At 39.5% G+C, this 16108-nt stretch overlaps 1 protein-coding gene across 1 annotated transcript in view; it reads left to right on the forward strand.

The window, feature by feature from the left end:
• Positions 1–16108, forward strand: part of kcnq1.1 (potassium voltage-gated channel, KQT-like subfamily, member 1.1) — a gene marked incomplete at both ends in the record, with an annotated part of 36466 nt that overhangs the window by 15426 nt on the left and 4932 nt on the right. The window contains 6 exon segments of the mRNA XM_079160541.1: positions 4205–4345; positions 6847–6957; positions 7628–7723; positions 7896–8012; positions 9825–9963; positions 14259–14315. Coding sequence (XP_079016667.1) covers positions 4205–4345; positions 6847–6957; positions 7628–7723; positions 7896–8012; positions 9825–9963; positions 14259–14315 — 661 coding nt within the window.

A 16108-nucleotide genomic window follows, 5' to 3' on the forward strand; every position in this document is an offset into this window, starting at 1 on the left:
AGCAGCTCTCTACTAATATTCTATTGTAGACTCAAACAACTTGTGAGGGAGCTACGTAACATCCAGTTGTATATTCCGCCGTGTAAGACAGCCAAATAGCTGAAATATTTTAACTGTGGAAGCCAACGCCATCTACCGTTACCGCTGCCGGTATTCTCTGCCAACCTCACATCATTTTACCAACCTGCTCTCGTACCCTAAAATGATTTACGGTTTGCTGTGAACCATCTGCCTGATTTCCTGTGAATGCAACATAAGTTATAATAAATAAATCTAGATGTCATGGTTACTTTTATTTTACGATTGACTGAACATTCTGTGATATTGAACCCAACATGGAAGGCCTCTTCACAACCTACGGCCTTGGTTGTGTGCATTTCCTTCATTTTCTATTACTTTTTTGAAGGCCAAAAGAGGAGACACTCTCCAATATTCCCGACGAAACTGAGAGAAAAGACAGAGAAGAAATGTATTTTTGTTCTTATTCCTTGAATCATCTTGTGAACCCCTCAGATTTATTGAGCCCCAGGTTGAGAACCTGTGATTTCATGAAGTTTAGGCTACGTTCATGACCAAAATATAATTACAAAGATCTGTAATTCCAATGAAGTTCCCTCTATTATCCACACTAGCATTGTCCATTCATTCAGGGTAGTGAAAGATAACAAGTGAGCATTGGTGGAGATTTCTGAGTGTTGAAGCTGCCAGTGACTACTCCAGACTAGCTGATTTGGGATGGACTTAAATATGGTGAAGCTGGCACACATATTTGATTAGGATTTTATCAAAACTTCATTTATCCAGGATAATCTCATTGAGATTTTGAACCTCTTTTGTAAGGGAGTCCTCGTCAACATGACAACGTACATAAGAAACACACAGAAACACAGAAAACAAAACAGAAAAAAGTTAAATACAACACAAAATCATAAAGAAATTGACATAAAAGAGAGGACAGACTTAGAACCAACCAGCAAACTGTTAGGGAAAGTACTTTCAGTGCTCAAATGATCCTTAATCCTGTTTTTAACATCGCCCATGCTTATTGAATTATTTAAAATGTCTCACGTAGCTTAAACCAAGATGAGGGTCCAAAAACGTTTTAAGAGCTTTCACCAAAATCGGTACACGATTTAGGAATGACGAATATAATTTGTCTTCAAAATTCAAAATTGTGGCCAGAATGAGGTTCACTTTGGCATGACTTATAATTAGTCCTGATTGGTTTTAAATGCATAGGACACCTGAACATGTTGTTCTGCCAGTCTCTTACCTCAACATGTGGAACTTCAGCCTTTCCGGGTTAACAGCTGGAGTTTTTAGAGTCAATGGAGTTTCAGCCACTTCAATCAGCATCCAGTCTTCGTGTTATCACAGAATTTAAATACACGCCAAGCAGCATTCTAGCGCTTGTGGCTTGTAAACACAATTTGCACAGTTGCTCTTCGAATGTACGCTGGCAGATTGGAAGCACATGTTTCCTGAACGTGTTCACCAGGTTACAGCAGCAGCCACATATCTACTAAACCGCTGGTAGTGACTAAGATGTACTTGACTGCATTTAAAGCTGTTATTTCCAAGAATCACGCTTTTAAGTTGCAAGCAGCAATGCTTGCAGGCTCTTATTTCCACTGACAAAGGTTTGATGGCCAAAATGTCCAAAATAAAAAGTGTAGTCATATGAAGAAATAGCTGACTACCAATGGACCATAACACAATTTGTGAAGTGTAATGCAAGGATAGGTTTATGCTATTTTGAAGGAGGCAAACAGCCATTACCCAGGTCTTTTTTTTGCAATAAGGCTTCTGCTCCTGGAATAAAAATCTGAAAGTGACCGTTTTGGGCCTAGACACAAATACAAATTTCACTCATCGTGAATTCTGGGCCAATTTAATGCAGTGAGTGCTCCGGAACTCCGAGTGGTTAAACACAGTTTAAATTGCGTAGTAGGTGAGCGCAGAGAGAACGTTCCCTTAAAGAGCTCTTTCAGAAAGCAGTAGTTAAATTACAGTCAGACAGGATAAGAGTTAAGCCCAATTAGACCTCCTGAGCAAATCACAGACAGCTCCTTATTGAATCTGCAATAAGATGCTTTATAGATATTTTAAATACACCGGGAGAGATCAGCGGTCTGGATTTCAAACTACTTTATAATGATTTAGTGCCCATCTGAATTCAATCAATATCCCTCCAGGGATTATTACGGAACATGCTTCATGAACCTTGTTGCACTTGTGGTTTCTCCATAAAGCTTGATACATTATGTGGCACTTTCACATCAGTTGTAAGATAAGGAATGAATACATAACTAATAGAGTTGGAATTGTTCCTAAATATGTCAACTTTGAGATTAAGATTTAGTCCAGAGTTCAAAGGTCTGTGTCAGTTTTTGTCATATTTAGTCAATTTCATCCTTTTTATCATCGTAAAACTCTGGACATTTTAGTCCCCACATTCACTGATATTTAGTCATCAAAAGATTGGTTGACAAAAATGAAGTGAACATTTAAATCGAGACCAAGAATGAGCATTTTAATCTGCAATCAAAAGAAATGTCATCCAATTGATTTCAGACTTAAACAACTGAAAATCAGCCACAAAATGATTAAGAATGCAGCTTTGCAGGGAGGGTGTCTGGTCTGATGTTGTTAATTTAAGCAAAACATCCAGGCATGAAACATGTTCTGATTTGCATATTAATATTTAACAAACACCATTCAACAAATGAGGTCTCCGGGGTGAATGGAACATATGCGTTTTACAATAGACACTAATTGACCCTTCGCTAAGCCCCGCCCCCGGCTGCTGCTCCGTCAAGCTGTCAGAGCTGTTACCACGGTGACCACACTGTCACTAACTGCAATCCCTGGAATAAATATTATCTAATATTTTTTAGGCAAAAGAAATAGTGATTCAATTAAGAGAGAAGCAGACAGAAGGTTCTCCAATGTGTTTAAAAGATATATCCAAGATGACAAACTGATTCAGCAGTGAAAACAGGTTGAACGGATAAAGATAGAAGCTAAAGTCTACTGATAACAGTGTAAAAGTCAACCAACACATCACCTGATGGAGGCAGAGGACAATGAATTTAAGGGACAACGCTGTTCCCGTAAAGCTGGTCTTTTTTCACTGTTCCAATCATTAAAAACTAAAAGCAGCATGTGTAAATTCACTATATGTTCAGTAGCTAGCGTAGCACAGACGTGCTAATGCTAGTTATTGATGTGCTAACATACTCTGCTAATGTTAGCTCCGCAGGGTTTTACGTAAAATGTAACGTAATGTGTCATATGTCTCCTTTCAACCTCTCCGGGTAACGAGTATTAGACAACTTTTAACCGAGACTAGATTTGACTTACTTTGTGCACTAGAGCTCCATTGTTGTCCAAAACGTAGACACATCGATGAGCCACACTGGTGCAGTGGGTGACCTGTGTCCTCATCACAATGAACACGGCCACTGTAGTTTATTTTGAGCCAATCCCACACGCACCATGCTGCTGACATAGATACTCACTAGCACCACACTTATGTATTAATCCGTGGCTAAATATAGTTAATAAATGCACCTTAATGTCCTCCTGTTTGAGAAACATTTGCGAAAAACTGCAATGCCTAGCTGTTATATATATATATATATATATATATATATATATATATATATATATATATATTTTATGACCTATTTTTACAGATTTATGTCTTCTGAAAGAGCAAATGGGCTTTGGGCTGAAAGCCACAGTGTTGACAAATGGACTTATGCTTTGTTGGTTTTGGTCTTTTCATGGGATTTGTAGACTAAAGGAAAAAAAAATCATATAATTCCAACCTTTTCCTTAAAGTACAACATCATTACCAAACTGATAAGTAGCTACTGCAGCTTGAAGTGCAAATACAGTTTTAGTTCAACACCAAGCCAGCCGAGACAGCAGAATGCTCAGAAAATGAAATCTAACCATCACATTCACAGCACATTTGCATGAATATTCACATCCATATGTCATATTAATTGCAAACACAGCCACTCCAGACATTAAACTGGTAAAATGGTATAACATAATGTGGCAGTCAGGAGGGGCTGTGTAAGAAAGAACATATAATTCACAGATATATTATTTAATGGTATTGTGTTCTCTGAAATGACCCCTTTGTTTTTCCTTAGTTTGAGATATCTCATGTGTTTGTGCATGTGTATTTCAGGAGCTGATCACCACGTTATACATTGGCTTTCTGAGCCTGATCTTCTCCTCGTACTTTGTCTACCTGGCAGAGAAAGACGCAGTCGACGGCAGCGGCTCCACTGAAATTGAAAACTATGCTGATGCCCTGTGGTGGGGAGTGGTAAGAATCTGTGTGTGTGTGTGTGTGTGTAGGTGTGTGTGTGTGTAGGTGTGTGTGTGTGTGTGTGTGTGTGTGTGTGTGTGTGTGTGTGTGTGTGTGTGTGTGTGTGTGTGTGTGTGTGTGATGGTTGTGTCGGGCTTAATCAAAAGTCAAAAGTGAGTTTTTCGAGCCCATTCTCATTCCCAGGTTGTCACGCCCTTTGGCGGGAACCCTTTTTCCTAAAACCTAACTAGGTGGTTTTGTTGCCCAACCTTAAGCAAGTGTTATTTGTTTGAGTCACATGTTAACCTGGTGTTTACTGTGACTGTAGTTTGACTCGCTGGGCTACTCAGTGTGTTGCAAAGTAACAGCAAGGGTGCTGACCAAATGTCAGTATGTGCCGGGTTGGGATGAAAATGTGTGTTCGACCAGGGACGTCAAATTTACATTTACATCAGACCTGGTCCAGCCATTGTTGTATACTATTTTCTGATATAGGAAGGATATGATGATGTTTGAATTACTGTGTTTTTATTGCAGAATTCATTCACCAAAGGATGGTTTGACGTTTTGGAAATACACTTTGATTCCACTCTCATGTCTGGACGATAGATATCAAGCTGTAGCCAAGGCAATTTTTAGCTTAGTTTACGTAAAAAAAAGACTAGAAGCAGGAAACAGCTAGCTTGGCACTGTACAAAGGCAAAAAGGGTGATAACAACACCTTATGAGAGAATTTATTGTGCCTGACTATTTCTTGGCCGTTTAGCTGTTTACCCCTGCTACCAGTCTTTATGCTAAGCTAAGCTAACCACCGGCTAACTGCACCTGCATAACCAACAGATAAACACAATCAGTTAATTACTCAACTTTTGTTGATTAAATACATTTTTCTAATTTCCATAATGTATTAGCATTTAAGTTGTTGTAAATTGATTTTACATATATCATCACACATCAACACATTTTGATCAGACTCCTCAGAACTAATATCTTATGAACATTGACATTAATTGTATTTTGTTTCAAGAGAAAGTGGAATTTACTTCTAAATATTGTTTTTTGCACTTTCCCGTCTTGCCAAAAGTAAGATTTCTTTGCTGAACACATTCAATTGTTTTAAACAGTATTTGGCAAGTGAAAGGTCGAACACAAACTGTTTTTATCCGTACTACTGTTGTTACAGTAGGAGTTGTGTGAAAACCCTTGGGCACATCCAGTGGGCCGCTAATACAAGCAGCAAAACAAGTAGTGCAGAGAATACAGGGTGAACATTTATTTTCAGACAATAAGTCACCACCCACTCGGCTTTTCTGAGAAACTTCAGGGACTCTGATATTAAAAAACGTACACACACAGCAGAGTCATAACCACTTCTCTCATATAAATGAAGGTTTATTTGCAATATTTACACTTTATAAACCACACGCTCACAGACAGTATTGAATACTCTCTGTGCATAAAGATGTAAGTGAGAGTCAGAAGTTTGAGTTGTGGTCCGAGGGTCAGGAAAAACATGGACCTCATGCACTACAGCAAACCCTGTGAGTAGATTGATCACAACCGTTAAAGATGGGTTTTTTGGGTCAAGTCACAAATCATTTACATGTCAAGCAGTAAAATGAAGAATTTATGAAGCTGTGCGTGGACTCAGTGTTTACATCGGTGATGCTTGGTGCTCAGGCTTGGTCGGACTGTGATGAACAGTGTTTCCCTGATGTCGATTTTGTTGTTAAGATGCCGGCCATATCATCTGCCAACAGAATTGTTGTGTTGTTGCTGTTTCAATCCATCCATCTGCGCTACAGGAATCCATTACTTTTTTTGTTTTGTCGTGTTTTTCTTGTGTCGCAAATGGGCTACAACTGCATTTCGTTGTGCAAGCCTATGTTGCATAATGACAATAATTATCCTTTAATCCTAGAAAAATGTTTACTTAGTTAAAAAGTAAAAAAGTATTTTCAATGCTTCCTATTGGCAATGCTAGCAACATGGCTCTATGGCAATGTTGGTTGATCGGTCGGTCCACTTTAGTCTTGACTGAAATAACTGTTCAATGGATTGCCATGAAATGTTGTACACACATTCACGGGACCTCACCCAAAAGTGAAGCCTACTGACTTTGGTGAGCCCTAATTTTTCCAGAAGCACCATGGTTCACATTTTTGGTTTGGAGTGAAATGTTTCAATGACTGTCCGATGAATTACTATGAAATTTGGCATTGACATTCAAGCTTCACTCAGGTTGAATGGCGATGGCCAAAATGCCAAACTCAGGGCTTCAAAATCATTAAGCCTTCAGGAAGTCAAGTCGCACATCCTCGATTTTGATATTTGGCTGCTCCAAAAATGATTACAAACATTATAGATAGTTTTTGTTATTATTTTTTCTTTCTTTCCTTTTGCAACAGCTATTAACCACATGTTGACGAGTGTTAGAACATTCCTTACAGCTGTGTTAGCTTCTACAAAATAAAACTTTTAATATTAATTCCTATGTTTGTTTGTTTTTATTCTCTAAGGTGACAGTGACTACCATTGGATACGGAGACAAAGTGCCACAAACCTGGATTGGAAAGACCATTGCATCCTGTTTCTCAGTCTTTGCCATTTCCTTCTTTGCTCTGCCTGCAGTAAGTGGAAAGAGACATTGCTGAACGAGGGTTTCTTTCTTGCATAATCGTACTATTTCCTTCAGATTACAAAAACAGAAAGTGCCTAATTTTGGTTTAAGTGAAGCTATGATTCATGTGTGAACCGGCCACTACAGTTAATTAAAGACTGTTGAGAACTTACATACATACTGTCATAATATTGTGACTTAAGTGCTGTAAGGACCTTGACTGGAGCTATAATTCTCTTGCTTCAGATATTTGCTGATTAGTTTCAATTTTATTTTAAATATTTTCAGTGTAGTGTTAATGCTGAGTAAGGGTTGTCCCCTTGCACCATCTCACCAGCTCAGGAAAGAATAATAATAATAGTGACTGTGGTTTGAAAGAATTAGGATTGAGCATAGTTAGCGCTCAAATTATATTCAGTTTACAAAAGCAAGGAACCCATCACATTTAAGAAACTGTAACCAATAAATAATATAGTGCATCTTTGGTTGACTATTTTAATCTATTAATTCTATTAATGAACAAAGTGAATAATAGACTTTCTGCATTAAACAGCCCATTATTCCTTCATTTTTGTTTAACTTTGTGTTTATTTCCGTCTTTTGAGTCATGCTGCGGCTGCCTGTAAGTGTGTCATTAAAACTGAATTAATGAGCAGTATCTGCTGTGCTGCTGTTCACAGGGAATCTTGGGCTCAGGCTTCGCCCTGAAGGTGCAGCAGAAGCAAAGACAAAAACACTTCAACAGACAGATCCCTGCAGCCGCCTGTCTCATTCAGGTATTTGACCAAGAACACTGAAACAGAACCGCAACACAGTCGGCGGAGTGAGGTGTCTCCGAGCCTCAGCCTTATTATTGAGACCATCCTTTCATGTCCCTTACTTTCTTTCTCGCATTGGCATGAAATAGTCCTGTCCAACCAATATATTGCTTTTTTCATGCCCCTTCAGACATCATGGAGATGTTTTGCAGTGGAGAACTTTGATTCTGCCACATTCAAGATGTTTGTGAGGAAGAAATCCAACATCCCCGCCTCCTCTCTGTCCACCCCCAAGCCCAAGAAATCGGTTAGTAACCATTTGATAGATTTCATTGTAACTGCCCCTTGCTCGGTTATCAGTTTAGTAGGTACACCAAAGCAAAACTAATGCAATATGAAGCAACAGCCCTGCAATACTGTGAATCCTGCTTTCAAGAAGGTAATATTGGTCAGTGGTTTGTGGAAACTGTCTTTGAGAGGTGTTGATTCATGCAAAATACCTGCTGGCAAACGGAGGGTCCCCTTTACCTAGTGCTCCAGTGTTATGCTGAAGTCTTACCCAGACTCAATACACAATAGAGCCTACAATATTTCATGGATGCAAGCCAAGGCAATGAACTGGGCTTTGCACCAATGTTTCCTTGTGCAATTGTTCGTATGACATCTTATGAGAAAGTTAGTCCTTGTTTTTATTGCCTTTTCCTTGCGAAAGTCAACAAAGTCAAGGCAACAGAGCTACTTGGCTAGGTTTAGGAAAAGATTGTGGTTTGGGTTAAAATAGCTACGGAAGCGACGATACTGAAATGACAAATACATTTCTCGTTTGACACGGGGCACAAACTCTCCTGGGTGAAAGACCGATTTTTTGTCTGACCCATCCACCTCCCCTCCCCTCCTGTACTTGTATAGTCTTTCAACCACTCAAAGTGCTTTTTACACTACATGTTCATTCACCCATTCACACCCTTTCATGCACTGATGGCAGAGGCTACCATGCAAGGTGCCAGCTGGCAATCAGGACCATCTAACCATTCATACCCAAACATACCCATAATGCACAGCATTCAGGAGCAATTTGGGGTTAAGTGTCTTGCCCAAGGACACACCGACATGGACCAGCGGAGCTCGGAGGATCTGCTCTACCACTGAGCCACAGTCGCCCCCGAAGTAGGTATAGCTACTTGCGCTGTTCTGTGAGAACAGCCTGCTTTGCACACACATCCCCAAGGCTGGATAATGTATAATTACTACACAACCACACAGCAACCATGCCCTGCAACAGAATCCACACAGCACACACACCTTTCTCTCTCTAAGCCGATACGCACACACCTACACACACACATACACTTGTGTCACTGTACAACTTTTATGCACAAAGGTCTGACCATGGAAAGATGCCTTTCAGGTTGTACTGGGTAACTGTGTTTTATAAATTCCGCAACATTTCTATTGCAGACCATTTGCAACAGCGTCATCCATGGAATAAGACCTTACCAGAAACAATACACACATACCCACATATTTCTTTTCTGTATTCATTTTCATATTTTGCAACGTGAATAATTAGTACTGCTTTTAAAAGACATTTGATAACAATTGCAAGTGACAAATGGGTCTCAGGTGTCAATCAATGGGTCAAAAAAAATACAAGAAAGTAAGGCAGGAAATAAAAACATACAGTATGCAATATTATTATTCATTATTCAATTCTTTGGTACTGCCGCAGACCATGCCCACGCCAATCATTCCATTTAAAAAATGTGTCAAAGGTGTTCCCACTAGACTTAACGGGTTCTGACCTCAAAGTTGTGATATGTCTGGATAACAGCAATAAAAATTATGTTAAATATATAATATAAATATAATATAACAGTGATTCCTGCGCTGCTGCACTTAGACCCTCAATCAATGTTCATGCATTCATTATACACTCACATATACATAACAAGAGTAGAAAACTGCACCATTTACTGCTCCTTTATTGGCTTTATTTACATATAAAGTCAGCGACTAATATTGCTGCGAAGCCGGATTATTTTAAGTGTATGAATATTTGAACATGGTTTTGCTATCCACAGAAACACGTGAGCTAAGATGTTTGTATTTGTTTGGGCAGGTGAAGATAAGGAGGAAGTTGAAGAGCAGCGACAAGGACAACGATCCAACTTCTCCCACAATTCCCAGCATCACATACAGCTCTGTATTTGACAGCGGGATGGAGCTGAGTTCAGATACTTACAGCACTGTAGGCACAGGTACTAAAGATGGCACAACCAGTACAATAGGCTTTGCTGATTGTGCTCCAGTGCAATTTAATCGGTGTGTCAACAACTTTGTTTGCAACAGAACATATTTAGGAATACACTTTTGCTAGATGTCTCAGAAAATTCAGTCTTTCCATGTGTGGTAGATGTTAAACGAGGTTGATGAGTGTCTGAGCCACTTACATGGTTTCATTTAAATCTGAATAAGCTCTTGCAATGTTGCTCAAGATGCTGCATAAGCATGACAAGAAATCACTACTGCAGCACTGGCTGCAAAATAAAAAAATACATTCAGAGATGATACAGTAAAAAGAAAATGTTTGATTTGAGCTCCAGTTGTGCAGTTTTTTAGCCTCAGAAGGGGGAGAGGACAAAGTCCAGACATTAAAGATGAATGAGCACATTGCAGCAATAAAACGCGAGGTAGCATTGATGAGCATTAAATCCAGTGCTGCACTGCTGAACTTACAAAACCCCACACAACATACTGTGCTGCTGGATCAGTAGTGGATAGCTGAGAGTGACATCAAGAAGCAGTTCAAATCATATACTGCATAGCTACAAAGTCATTCTATGCAGCCTGTGTGTTGCACATACTATGTGTCTGTCGATACATTTTAAATTATGGGCAGTTGCGGTTGCAATTAGGAGTATCGGTTGACAGAAAGTGAAACACATTCAACAATCTCAGTGGACTTTCATTTTGCAAATGCCTTTGCGGTAACGGTTCTGACCACGCAGAGATGTGGAGCAGGACTCACAGGCAGAGTGGCAATAAATCGTTTACTTGGTTGGAAGTTCAAAGCCGAGTTCAGGAACAAGCAATCCGTCAGCGAGGGCCAGCCGGAACCGGGAAACAGAAACAAGGGCTGGACCACCATGACTGTGTAGTGGGTTTATGTCAGACTATCTGGCAAATGACTGGGGAGAGTGGACTCGTACATATGCAGGGGAGATAAAGAGAAATGGGGACCAGGTGTGCAGTTGTCAGGACTTTGGTGACCCCTTCCTCACTATGCTTAGAGGAAGAAGTGGACGTCATTGCGACGTCCCCCGTTGGTTTATGGACTGCCGTTTTGATTTCGCCGTTCGCCTTGGATAACGGCCGTCGCCATGTTGTTGTTTTTTGCAGCCAATGAACAGAAGTTACCATATTTGTAATGTAGAGGAGTGACGTAGAGACACCGTAGCGGCAGCGACCTGTCAATCACATTAAGCCCGCCCTAAAGCATCCCCTGCTTTGTGGTCTGTTTGACTCTAAATGGACCATCATTTACTAAATGAACATCATGCTGTATTGAAGACTTGAAACGAGAGATTGAGACCATAAACTCATGTTTACAATGTTTACTGAGGTAATAAATCAAGTAAGAAGTAAAGTCATCTTCTCATAGACTTCTATACAATCAAACTTCTTCTTGTAACCAGAGGAGTCGCCCCCTTGTTGGCCATTAGAGAGAATGCAGGTTTTAAGACAATTACGCATTGGCTTCACTCGGCAGAACCGGTGGTTGCCGCCTGGGATCAGGTGTGCACGTGTCATGACTTTGGTGATCCCTCCCTCACTTTTCCTGTCTAAGTGACTAATGGGGACAACAATTTTAGAAAAATTGGTCCAGTATTAAGCGAGAACGCTGGAGACGGCAGCCGCTCAACGGGCTGCAGTGTAATCGCTCCGGGCGATTCAACACCGTCAATGTACGTTCACTTAAAGAGCTTGTGTTTGCCACTGAGAGGCTCCGACTGTTATTATGTGTCCGACAACATTATAGAAATAAATAAAAGAAAGAGCAAGCAAAATACCTCTGTTAATAAAATCCACGCTCTACTTTATACGCTCAGTGGTTATGTCAAAGTAAGCGACTAGGCCATTTTGGAAATAACCTCCGATAAATGTATTTCACTATTATTTCTGACTGCGAGTACACACCTGGGCGTGTTTTTCAGGGCCGGATTTTGTGATTTGGGGCCATCTTGCTTTACTTTTCACACTTTCTCTAACTGTAAATGTTGGCATTTGCAGAGGTAGAAGAAGTAAAACTATTAATTATTAATAGTAAAACTATAAATAGTGCACAGTGCATTCAAATTTTGTACTTCAAGTGCAGAGTGAAAAAGAAGCATTATCAGCACAATGTACTTAAATGTTGTTATCTGTTGGAGTGGAGTTTTCAATTTGAAAAGAATGCTGAATAATTCAATGAATAATAATGCATTATATTTTGTTGTGGGCCCCCAGGCCCAGGTTGCCTAATTACACACAAATCTGCCCCTGGTGTTTTATGCAGGAAATTGCAGGGTGTGAAGTTGTTTGTATGAGTGGATTTCGAGAGAGAGATGCAAGTTTAAACCACTAGCATTTGGCCTTTTCTGAACAAGCACTGCAGTTGTGTTGCAAATGTGAGTTAGAACATAAGTGATTCCCAGTAACCTTCTGACAGACATGGGATGAAAGTAACTGTGATGTTTTCATCAAACCTAAACACATTCCCAGAGCAACAAAGGCTCACTAATTAAATATCATCTTTGAATTACCTCATTCATTTCTTCTTCTTTTTTTTTTTGCTCAATTCATTTTCCATGTTCATTCATTTTAACCTTCATTACATCCCTTGATGTTTTCTCCTCATTTTGTGTTTTACATGTATTTGTAAACCCTTCATTCGACTTGGTGGCAGGGTGTAGCATGGGCCAAGGAAGAACCCTTTCATTTGGTAGCGGATTAGCCTTGGCTCTCCGAATGTAACTTCTAGTTATTGTTATAGTCAGTGCTGTAAAGACCTGGCAGGTATTGACGAGTAGTATTATAAATTCACATGCTGGCTATCGAATGAGGTGGAAAAAAGGGTATCAAATGAAGTACTCTATTGGTATCCGTATCACTTTAAGGGTACTGGTGTTGGTACTGTTATCGTAACTTTTATGAAACAACAATACCCAGCCCTACTGCATGGAGGGCATTAACAGACATTCTGTTCAATGTAGATGAACAAAATTAGATACTAGAGACAATGAGCATGCCTACATTATGCTAACATCTAATTGGATCTTATTCATTGTTTTGCTTAGTTATATATCCTTTTTAATCTTACACGTGCTGGCAACCCGAAAAGCCGCTTAGATGCGCAACAGCATCTCTGCCAACAACAAGCAGCCGTACAAATGGTTTCTGCTTTGCACTCAGCTCTCAGCACAACAGCGGAATTCAATTTGCCCAGTTGTGAAGACGTATGCGTGTCTGTTCGCTTCGTGTTCAATGAAAATCAGTGTCTTTGATTTTAAGCTGAAGAGATTTTACAGGTCGCACTGCTCATCTGCCATCTACTGCATGCTGCTTTTAATGAATCATTTAACTAAATTGCCACGTTACCATCTGGTGTGTGCTTATATTGACTGGATACACAAAGCGCTCAGCTGCTTACAGAGTCAGCTAACGCTAGTTGCCTGGATTGTTTTTCAGAAAACACGCCGTTCAAATTCAGTAATTACAGTCAGGGTTTTTTTGTTGGGGGGGGGGGGGTTTGTACTTTAAATTGTTGAGAATATTGAGCTTTTAGCCTGTAGTTAACTAGCAGTTGTATTAGAGAGGATACAATCAATCACATGGTGGTCACATGGTGGTCACCTCTCCAAAATGAATTCTGTGTACTGCAGCAGTTCTGAAACTAATCCTTCATCAAGATTATTATGTTCAGTCTTGGTGGAACCGTTTTTGAGAGGTGTTAATTCAACTTCATGATGTTTTTGGAGGATGCAGTTTGTGGTATTGTTGAATGGTACTACGTTACACTGACACTTAATACTTATTGTCCACCCCATTAATATCAATGAGGGTAGGATGAATGACAGAAACAACTCTGTGTATATATATATATGTGTGTGTGTGTGTGTGTGTGTGTATAGTCTCCAAATCTGCTTATTTAATCCAATTTAACTGCCTATTTTCTTGCTTGTGTCTTTGGTTCCTCTCTCGATGTGTGTTTTGTCCGTGTAGCTGGTTCAGCAGGATCCCACACTTCGGGCGGATGTGGTGAGCTGCTGTTAGTGTCCACGTCCTGCACACGTCCTCAGCACACTTACTGTCCTCTCTTACTGTCCATTTTAACAGCCTCCTTTTTTATCTCCTCAGTTACTCTAAAAGCATCTCTTTTTTTTTGTATCCGCACATGATCCCGTGGGTGATGAATGGAAAGTTGCATGCTTAGTTAGCACCGTAGTATGTGACTTTTTTTTTGCCCTGTGGTAAACATTGATCATGTTTGTGTTTCTCGTCACGCGTGCTTCAGATTGCCAGCAGTCCTGGACGTCTTTGTCTTCCCTTCAGTTCAGCTCACCGCCTCCAGGTAACAACATGTTTCGATATAAGTGTTTCTGGGTTTGCTTGGGTCACGTGTTGATTCAACTACAGTTTGAAGTGTTGATACCTCACGTGCTGGGACGAGGAGGTCTGGATATGATGAGTTCATCTATAATGTCATTTTTGGCATTTATTTAAAAAAAAGAGATAATAGAAGTTTTACTCCAAGAAACACATTCACAGTTATGTATCAGGAAAGTCATGTGATGCCACGTTTTCTCTTTCAGACCGGTTGTATCACACTTCTGTTGCTGTTGCAGTTTCAAAACACCATTTTTGCAGATTAAAATGATGCACATGTTTCCACACACTCTGCCACAACAATTCTGCCGTATTTGCTGTAGACTTCTTGACGCTCGGGACAAAATGCTAAAAGTTGTGGGCTGCGTCATGAGGTCAAGGAAAGATATGGTGGAGAATTCACAAGACAAACGCTGTGTGGATGTGTTTTTTTTAAAGCAACTGTATTTACAACACATTAAAAGGATAGTCAGGAGTAAAGATTCCTGTCCAAAAAACCTCCTGAGAAAGATGTTAAATGATTGACAATTGTTGTGTCATTTTAAATGTTGCTGCCGCAAGGAATTGTGGGACGTTGCTAAGTCGTTTCCTTTGGTAAAAGATGGTTTAGTATACCCTATGCTGAAGGAGATAAAAAAGGAAGCATTGAGGCACCTTTCCTAAGCATTCAGAGTCCAGCTCTTATCATGCCTGCCACTGAGTCAGGAACATCCTAAGCATCCTCAAAGAGAAAGAGAATACGAGTTCATTTGCAAATACAGATATTTGATTTCTATTTATTTTCCTGTGTTCATTTATTCTTTGCACTTCAGGGAATATCAACCAGACTGGTGTCATGTTGTTTTGATTATATATCTCAATTTCTGTCCATTTTCATAAATCATGTTTATTTTTATTGTGCACTCGAGGGAACATCAATCAAACTGGTGTCAGTTTATTCATCTCAACAATATCTTTTATCTGTTTCTGCAAATGAAATCTACTGTTCACACATTAAGTTTTCTCACAAGAACAAAATGCTTTTAAAATTGCCACGCTATATATGGAATAGGGCAGCAGAGCAGCAAAAACCACAGGTAGCCAATAAACCTTTCCTCTTATCTTTTGTGGAAATAAAACTAAGCAACCTAAGACAACATAAAAGCTCATTTATTTTCCTTATCCTGATGGGCATTGTAAGATACACACCATTGATGCAGCAAGAAATCAACAGAATAATTAAATGAATTACATTGTGAATCATCATGAATCTCAACCTGACGCGAGTCCAAAGCTATAAAAAAGCTAAACTCAGTGGTGTGAGGTAGTTACGACCGGCCCCAGTGCACGCTAGTTTGACGGCACATATATACACACACATATTTAAATACTGTATTTACTGACGTATTTTATATTGTAGAAAAAAACGTTAAAATCTACCAAGCTTGTGTTAACCACAGACCTTATTTCAGGCATCTACCCAAAAACACATTAAAAAAAAACATTGACTTTGAGTCGAGGGAATTGGAAGTGCAAAAATGCTGACTCATTTCCGGGTTTTAGGACTCATTCCTGCAGCACTCTTTAGAGAAAGTAGAGAAGTCAGACATAAAGCTATCTACATACATATTACCCAGCAATAACAATTACATATATGACAAAGATACAAGAAAAATATGAATACATTTATTGTTTTTGTTAAAAAAGCATATGATTTTGTTGACTTTATAAAAAAAAAAGAATCGAGAACCATGTCTTTTCGAGGGCACATCAAGCAAA

Source organism: Pholis gunnellus (assembly GCF_910591455.1).
Source record: "Pholis gunnellus genome assembly, chromosome: 1".
NCBI classification, from domain to species: Eukaryota; Metazoa; Chordata; class Actinopteri; order Perciformes; family Pholidae; genus Pholis; species Pholis gunnellus.